Genomic DNA, 9,801 nt, shown 5'->3' on the forward strand with positions numbered 1-9,801 from the left:
ATGCTCGTCGGTAGTGGAGTCACACGTCCTCATACATCTATCGGCTTAGCCACAGAGTGAGGTAGGCCCGGGAGCTCTTTGTGAATTCACGCAGACCATTCGCTCTCCCCCCCCCTCTCCCTCAAGGGAGATTCGATTCGGATTTTCGTCACTGATTGACTGACTCCGGCTTACACTGTAAGCTTACACGCGCATGCCGCATAAGTCCTCGCGATCGCGCATCTCTACTCTTGTGAGCGTATAATTCAATTTTCTTCCCTTATCCGCCGAAGACTGGAATTTTCCGAGCTATCATGGGATGTCTTGGCAACTCTTTTTCCGGCTCCGCGCCGGGAACATATGCCCCCGACGGATGCCCGTACAATCCCTTAGGTGACCAGAAATTCTCACTTCCAGTCGTACCTCTGCAAGAAGTGCGCGATGTAAGAAGGTTTTAGGGTGGCAGCAAATATACGAAATAATACGACCTGCGTGTAATCGGACCTTCGTGTGGATTTTTTAGCGTTGCCTCTTCTTTCTTCCTTGCAGACTTCCTCCTCCTAATGGTGAGTGAGATGGCATAATCATAGAATAAAATAGGAACCGCCGACCGTGGTTCATTCTAATGCTACTTGTGAGATCAACCGACCAATCACTAAAGGAAAAAAAGTCTTAATGAAAAGAGAAATTTTTATTAAATAAAAACAGATAATTCAATTTTACATTGTTTTGGTGTTTCTGCTTTTGGGAATGCTGTTGAAATCCTTTAGAGCAATTTATAACAGTTGCACAAACTTTATAAAAAATTGAATGTTTATTTTCTTTAATTACATATTCAGACACTTATTCTACCATTTGAATCAATCTTATTGAACCAAATATCTTTCACTGAACATTTTTCCATTTTAATGTTCGCGGATTAACCTAAAGAGTATAACACAAAAATTTATTATTAATAATAATTAGAAATTCAGAACGAGGCTAATGAAAGTCTAATGATTTTTCAAACGACACGTCAAGAATTGTCACGATATTAATTCGAAGAACGATTTGTATTAATTTATATCTTATGAAAATTGTGAATCAATGTTGTGAACTTCTTTGTTTTCCCGTAGCGTATTGATTATTGCATTTCTGCCAATCTGCGAGTGACTTACTTTCAACGAAGTATTATAGTCTACTTTTTCGCTGAAGATGACTCCAAAGTGAGCCGAAACATTTGATACAATAAATAAAAACAACCGCCACTGCATCTCCTAACTCTTCGTTTACATTAGCGTTAGACTCTCTTTGTTCTGAATTTCTAATTATTGTTTTTACTTGAGAGTCCTATTTATATATTTATATATTTATGTAAATTTATTATTATTTAAATAATGAAATCATCAGAAATTACGCATTTTATTATAAAATTTAATTGAATCAAATATTAAATTCAAGCACATTACAACATTCATTCATATAAACGGATAATGAAAGGTGATAGATCTCTATGCATTAGTAGAATTTAACTTGTGGTTAAATATATTAAAATTATTATTTTATCGTTTATTCAAACCAGCATTCATGATTTTTAAATATAGTAATGAATTAAATAAAGAAATATAGAAGTAAAATAACTTTGTTATCACAACACATATTTTTTTAAAGAATCAAATTGTTCTATAGAAAAAATAATTTGTTAAAATAACCAACATTTGTCATAAAAACATTTTTCTGAATTTTATTATTACGAAATAAACAAAATTCCATGCTACAATTTACACTCCAAAAGTGAATCTCATGCATCTAATGATCAGTCAGACAAAGTTATATTTATTAAGAAAAACATAACTTCTTTTTAAGGTGTAATAATGCATTTTATGGAAAATCACATTTTTGTTGCTTATCATTATATTTTTGATGTTTATGGTCGGTGAAAGAATAATTGAAAGATCGCGATAAAATATTGACCAGGATTGAGCAAGCTAATTCTTTTTTTAAATTAACAAGGAAAGATTCACTATCCGGAACCAATTTGATTCATCATGAGATATGTTATTAAACACGAAAATATAAGAAATACGTTATTGTGTCATTGTGTGTCTCGTAACGAATTTAAATATTTTCGCGTTATGAATTACTGTGTTAGGATACAGCGATTCTCATTACTATCTTACCGCTGTCACCAATTACATTATTGTGTTACGATTCTCATGCTGAGGATAACTAATAGTCTCGGATTGAATTGGCGTTTTTGTCGCGTCGCTGCCGAGCGCGGAATGGGGAGTGAGAGAGAGAGACAATCCGGCGCGGCGTGCGAGGACATAGGAAGAGCGACAGATTGGTTATTAGAGTAGGGGAGATATGATCAGAGTGGGAACGAGTCTTAGGTCGAGCGGCAAACCGTGAGATTGCTAGTGCGGACGTCGATGATTGCTAGTCGCTATATGATTCCCTTATAGTTATTGATCTATTATAATTGACTTAAGATTTTTAATTAATAGTTACCTCCTGAAAAGAACGTCGGCTTCTTTAACAATATAAAACATTGAAGAATTATTGATTGAATAGATATTGATAGAATTATTTGATTGAATAATTTAGAAAATGAACTTCAAATTCCGTCATTATCGCTAGTGGAGATGGCTTCATTGAGAATTTGTAATAACAACAAAGATCAAATTGATTAGTGTTCATTTAGCAAGAAAATCGATGATCCGAGCAAATCAAGCCATCTCATATGATATCCTTCGGAAAGGGATGAAGGAGTAGATTGAATGAAAGTTGAATATAACGCCATATTGAGGTTTAAATTATTGAACTGGCTATATTAAACACGCTATATTAAAATTGACGAGAATCCTTTGGTTAGTCATTCTACCGAAAATGTTTTGTTTAAGTTACCGACGCGATTGATTAAATAATTGCACAAAAAAAACAGAATTGGAAATAAATTGCAGAAAAACAGGTAATAATGAAGGGAAGAATTGAACAACTCCTATGAGCGTGATCAATTCTGAGAAAGGATAGACTAAGCAGCTCTTACAAGCGCGGTCCGAGGGATATAGGAAAGAGGAAATTGAAAAAAAGTTAACACATGCTTTTTTCTCTTTGTATATGTTATGAATATTGAGAGATATTTCACTAGCGTTTCGATCGTGAAGGACGCATGACTGCCGAATGAATCGAACTGAATTATTGCTCTGAACTATTTCTAGATTAATCCTTTCTGAACTAATCGATTTTCAACTCGTTTATATTGGGACGCCAGTTGGTGGCGCTCGGAAATCGGGAGGAAGGGGGAGCTCGATTTCCCGGAATTGATAATACATACTGAATTCGGGAAATGATTTTTCATCTGGAAATATTAGTCACATCGACCTGAAATTCGGCACAGTTGTCGCGAATTCAATTTAGAATTGACGGATCAAATTAGTTTCGCGTTAATAGATTAATAGAATTAATAGAATTTTAAAGTAATTAGCAAATTAAATTTTGAGCCTTTTTCCGTGTTCCGCGCTGCTCCTTCCCCGATTCTCGATTGGTCACTCACTAATGCGACAAGTTCGTTTACTTATCTGTTAAGGTGGTCACGGTAGCCAAAAATAAAAAATAAATCAAATCAAAAATGTATCAAACATAAACGCTAAATTTCAAAATTAATAATATTCTCGGCCAGAATGGCTGAAATCCTATTAAGGATCGCGCGCATCGCGGGCTGTGACGCGGGTGCGCGATAGCTTATTCTTATTCTGACAGATTACAGGCGGTAAGGTGTTTCGATCGGATTAGATCTTTTCTTAAACCTCGTGTAGGACAATGACATGACAGTCCCAATGGGAACGATTTCTTAACTCCGCGTGGAATTATCTTGCCTGGAATTTCATCGCAATACATCGGTTCGCAACACGTGCTGGGCGCTTCATTCACATAACATACGTATCATGCGGTGTCGGCATGACAGAATCATATTACGCCGAATAAGTTTTTCGATAGAAATATTTGCAATTAATTAATAGAAATACATTAGATAAATGATGTGTGAAATAATGAAAAATAATTCAGCGCGAAACAAAAAAACAAAAAAAAGGAAAGTAAAATTATATTTCTGCGGAGAGCAGGACGTAATACCTCCCCTCCCCCTCCTTAAGAGTGGAGTTACGTTTTTTGATGTGACGATAGCGAGCTCGATGAGCCCAGAGGATTTGGGTGCAGCAATGGTGTAAGCCTGGCAAGTCAATCCTCGAGGTGATAGGGATTGATTTACGGTGTTCAACGCGCGGTCAGATTGCAGGGTAGTTCAAGCATGCGTGTTGAAGATCGCGATAACAGTCTTATCCAACTGGAATCAGTTTCTCCTCCATCCCCTTTCGAAGAATATGATATGATAAAATGGCTTGAATTGCTCGAATCATCAATTTTCTTGCTAAATGGAATCTAATCAATTTGATGTTTGTTACGATTACAATTATTCGCCGAAACATTAATGTCAATGGCAAATTCTATAAATAATTCATAAATTGCTCAATCAGATAATTCACGATGTCTCGTATTGAGAGACACTTTAAAAAATAATATCGAATTTCATTTCAAAAGAACAATAACTATTAATCTAAAATTCTAAGTCAATTATAATAATTCAATTATTATAAGAAATTCATAGCATACGATACGCCGGCACTAGCGGTCTCATGATTTGCCGCTCAACCTGAGACTCGCTCCTACTCTGATCATACCTCCTCTACTTTAACAACCACTCTTTCAATCCTATGTCCTGCTTGCGCGTCCCGCCGGATCGTCTCTTTCTCTCTCCCCGCTCCGCGCTCGGCAGCGATCCACAATATAACGCAAAAATATCCAATCCGCAACTATTAGTTATGCTTAACACAAGAATATGTAACATAATTGATAATAGCAGTGGGATAGTAACGAGAATCGCTACATCCTGAGACAGTAATTCATAACGCAAAAATATCTAAATTCATTACAAGATATTGACATAACATAATTGGTGACAGCGATGGGATAGTAACGAGAACCGTTGTATTTTGAGATAGTAATTCATAACGCGAAAATATCTAAATTCGTTACGAGACATACGCAATGACACTGCACGTAACACTGCAATTGATATTAATGTTAACATAACTCTAACGGTTTTTTTATGTATTATACGTTTTTAATAATGTTTTTCTTCTGTTTGTCTACTTTTAATTATTATTAATGGTTTCTTTTATATTCTGTAATTATTTATTAATTGTATTCGTAACTTAACAACTGGTTTCTTTGAAAATTTTCTTTTAAATAAATTGATTTTCATTGAAGAAAAATGCGAATATTACGAGCGTCCCGATTATATTGAGATTTTAATGTCTCACTTTTAATATTTCAACTACTATTTGGACTACATATTCGTAACAAAGAAGGAAGATATAAGTATTTGATATGTATCTACATGTTTTTACATCTTATTTTATAACGTAAAGAACACTGTTTTTGTATTATGAGAATCCGATTTTTATTATAATATTATTATTCTAACATTAAGAACTCGATCGCGTTGAAACGTTTGTACTTTTTACTATTTTACTTAATCTAGTTTTAAATATTGAACGTTATTAATTTTAATTGGCTCGCAGCACTTGTTATTATCTATTTAATTTAATTCAATTGAACCATTCTATTAATATATATTAAAACTTATCTTGTTATCTAAAATGTGATCCTCTTGCCTGTTGATACACGTTGAGCGGCCGAGGAAAACATTTTCAATCGCTTCATGAAAAGATGGGAATGAGAAGGATAGGCTCATGCTGTCTTACAATTAGTCGCTTCGGAGCGCCGAGAGGAGGCAGCGAGAACGTAGTGCGAGAGAGTCAGAGTTAGTCCTCTTTTAAAGCTAAAAACAGGCTTTACTGACCGAAGCACGATCGCGGATATGGACTCATTTTTGCATGTGTTGCGTGACATCACGATAGTGGCAACTCGATTGCCGATTTATCCGCGTATCTCTGTTCACATAACGCTAAATAAAAATGCTGTAACAATAAACACTAAACTATACAATATAATTAGAATAAATTGATAATTATTTTAACAATCTGACTTCTCTAAAATTGTTAAGACTCTGTCACTGTAACTATAAATGTATAAAAATTCATTTATTTTTCGTCTTATGATTATATGCATATTCGATATGGCTGCAGTGAAATCAATTTCCATAATTTAAGATAATAGCGCTACTTCCTAATAAGATTGCCATTCCATATTGTTCTATTATATATACTATTTCCTATCCTCTTGTATATTCTACTATACTTGTATATTCTACTATAATAACTAATTTCAAAATTTTTCTCGTTTTTTTGTGAGATATTGAATCCAAACAAATAAAAAGTTGAAGTATTATATTAGTTACAAAAAATCAATTCAAATAAAAACTATAATAAATTTATGTACCGAAGTTTTTTAAATAAATAAATGTGAAATATTTATATTGTATTCTCTAATAAATGTGTGTAGCTTTGGTTAAAGGTTTAAGAATAAAAAATGTTTTTCGATTATGACACTGTATAAGAAATATTTTAAGCATTTTGCGGGAAAAGTATAAAATATAATTACAATTTTTATTCAAATTTGATCAAATTGCAAAAAGGGTTCAAAAGCATTTGAAAACAAACAAACAAACTTGTTATCCACATTTGAAAAAATCCTTTAGACATTTGTAATTCTGGTTTTAGGAAAAAAATGCAAGTTTTCTTAAAAGTTAACATTTTTCAAATAATTATTCTTAAATAGTATGTTTATGTTGAATTATTCCAGCACAAAATATCGTTTTTGTTTAACATTAATTGAATTAAATCGACTCTTTCTCCCTCTCTCTCTCTTTCCCCCCCCCTCTCTCTCTTTCTTTCTCTCTCAATTATTTTAATGCAAAGTTATCCATTCTAACATTCAATGCTCCGCTATTGTTATCCGAAATTCTGAGAAGCGAGAAAATAAAGAATGAATGCAAGTTATATATTTAAACACTATTCAACATAACAAATCTACTACAATGTACTACATTGCATAAAAGTTTCTTTAATTTTTGCTTTTGCTAAATATCAAACATACCCATCTCTCACTTTAGATTCCAAAAGTGTATACTAGTTAAACTACAGAAAACAGATTTAATATTTTGCAATCGATAAAATAGATAAAATGTACCGAAAACTATTTTCTTGTTTCGAAGAGAAATTAAATCATTCTATATATAATTAATTTGACATTTTATTATGGTTGTGAACATTTATTTCATTTTGGATTATGATTATCATTGATCACATTTTTAGATACATTATAGTTATTTAAGTAACAAAAAGAGAACATTCGATATCGGATCTATCAGATTGTAAAGTATTATTTTGCTGAAATATACTTCCATATTAAAATATATTTTATAACAATGTTGTTTATGTTTGTAGTGCAGTATCGAATGTTTTATTATTGCATTCTTAAGAATTGTTTAATATTCGATATTACACAAATAATATGTAACCTAAAATATTCAACAGAGAACACTTTCAAAGCGCTTAAAATTGCACAAATATCGGATCATCAAAATTCGGTGAAAAGTCGCAGACAAAAATAAAAAAAATGTTTTAAAGCTTGAAACTTGTACTGTAACAGTACAACAGTAACTTGCTTTTGACTGTTTTGCAAAAAATTTTTATATATTTATGGTTCCGTATCTTAATAAAGACCATTATTGTTTTTCGAGACAAATATCAACGAAACTATAAAAGATAGAAAAAAGTTTGAAATAAAAATTGAAAGAGTCCATAATAGTTATAATTTAAATAAATTTTCAATATTTATTTTTTTTATATATAATATTATATATATAATATTTTTATTTTTTATAAATATAAATTTTTCTATTTACACAAGTTTTTTTGAAATTATTATTATAAAGTAAATCTTTTAAATCATTTAGCTTTTTAAGCATTTAAAACTTTTTTTTCTATCGTAAGATGGAATCATATGATGTTCGATTTCTTAAATGATAAGCATGCATGCCTGCTCTGATGCATGCTAGAATACGTTCATGTTTTAAGTGATGCATACTGTTATGCATGATTTCTATATATGATTTCGTGCTTATTTCTTTGCATGCACCAATCAAAAAATTGGTTATGTAATCGGTCGACAAATAGCATCTTCAGAATAGAAACAATTGTGCTAATTTCGTAGTTATCTATCAAATTTCGAGTTAAAAAATACCGTGGAATAAAGATAACAATACTAATAGAAGCTTATAAAAGCGAACCTACATTATATGCTGTTAAAATTTAAATTATCATAATAAGCGTTTATGCAACAAAACAGTAAAACGAATAAATAATGAAGTACAGAAAATACATTTAAATAGAAATTATGTATAAATAAATGGAGGAAAGTATAAATAAATTGTATTTCTTAAGAAATAGTTTTAATACCGAAAATAAAAAAGAAAGGAATCTAAGAAAAGCGGAAACGAGACAGATGACGTAAATATTCTATTCTTAATTTAATCTTTTATAATTTCACTCTCGCATTCTAATCTAATCTTATCCTTACCTACATTATATTCACAAATGTAATAATAATACATTCTTCTTCTCTAGTTTAAACATTATGCTTTTTTTTAACACTGTTATTAAAATGATCTGTTATCTGTTTGTCTCATTCTTTTTCATCTTTAATTTGTTTTATTGACGCTACAAACTCTATATTCAAGTCAATTGGAACCTTTTTGTGTTCCTTCACTGAAGATAAGAGAATTATGGACGGAATTATATTGGGAGTACAAATTAGTTCGGTCCGTTTTTTTTGTGCATTTATTTCAAAACAAAATGAATGAACAAATCAATTAAAGTATTGTCCATCACTTCTTTTTCTCAGGCAATTTTCGAATTCCATCTCGAAAAAATGATTTGTCTTTGGAGGCGATCCAATTTTGGAGCCAATTTTCGATTTCTGCGAAAGAAGTGAACCGATGACTTGCTGCATCCTTCGGAACAACCAGTAATCAGAAGGAGCAATGTCCGGAGAATATGGCGAGTGCGGTAAAACATCCCATTTGAGCGTTTCCAAATATTTTTTTACGACTTTAGCGACATGACGTTGTCATGAAGAAGAATAACTTTATTAACTTTTGTCTTTGCTCGTATTCCGTTTTTCTCGCAATGCACGGCTCAAACGAATCAATTGTAGCCGATACCGATCGCCCGTAATGGAATCGCCAGTTTTCAGCAGCTCATAGTAACAAAACCCTTTTGGTCTCACCAGATACAGAGCATGATCTTCGAACCATGAATGTTCGGCCATGATGTTGATGTTGATGGCAACGATTGATCGAGCGCAGTATTTTTTTTTCTTGTTTATTGTAGAATATCCATCTTATCTTCAGTCATAATCCGATGCAAAAAAACCTTTTCTCTGTTGTCTTTGAATCAGCTGTTCGCAAGTGAAAAATCACCTTTCAACGTCTCTCGGTTTCAATTCATAAAGGATTTCCTTGTTTTTGAATCATTTCCATGGCTCTCAATTATACAGAAACGGCTTGTTGAGTTACTCCCAATGATTTTGCAAGCTCTTCTTGCGTTTGACTCTGATCTTCTTCGAGTAATTCTCTAATTCTTTGTCTTCGAATTTTTTTTGGTTGTTCAGAACGAGGCTTGTCTTCAACGCTGAAATCCTTGAAACGTCGAAACCATTCCCTACATGATTTAGTTGGAGCAGTGTCACCATGAACTTCGACAAGCATTCGATAGGCTTCAGCCGCACTTTTCTTCCAATTAAAGCAGAAAAATCTCC

General features: G+C 32.4%; 1 protein-coding gene across 1 annotated transcript in view; it reads left to right on the forward strand.

Moving 5' to 3' along the window:
* Positions 1-293: 293 nt before the first annotated feature.
* LOC105621694 overlaps positions 294-9,801 on the forward strand; it is a 12,081-nt gene continuing 2,573 nt past the window's right edge. The window contains exon 1 of the mRNA XM_012203160.1: positions 294-430. Within this exon, the coding sequence (XP_012058550.1) occupies positions 294-430 (137 nt within the window). The remainder of the gene's footprint in view (positions 431-9,801) is intronic.

This window comes from Atta cephalotes (assembly GCF_000143395.1).
Source record: "Atta cephalotes unplaced genomic scaffold scaffold00036, whole genome shotgun sequence".
Lineage (NCBI taxonomy): Eukaryota > Metazoa > Arthropoda > Insecta > Hymenoptera > Formicidae > Atta > Atta cephalotes.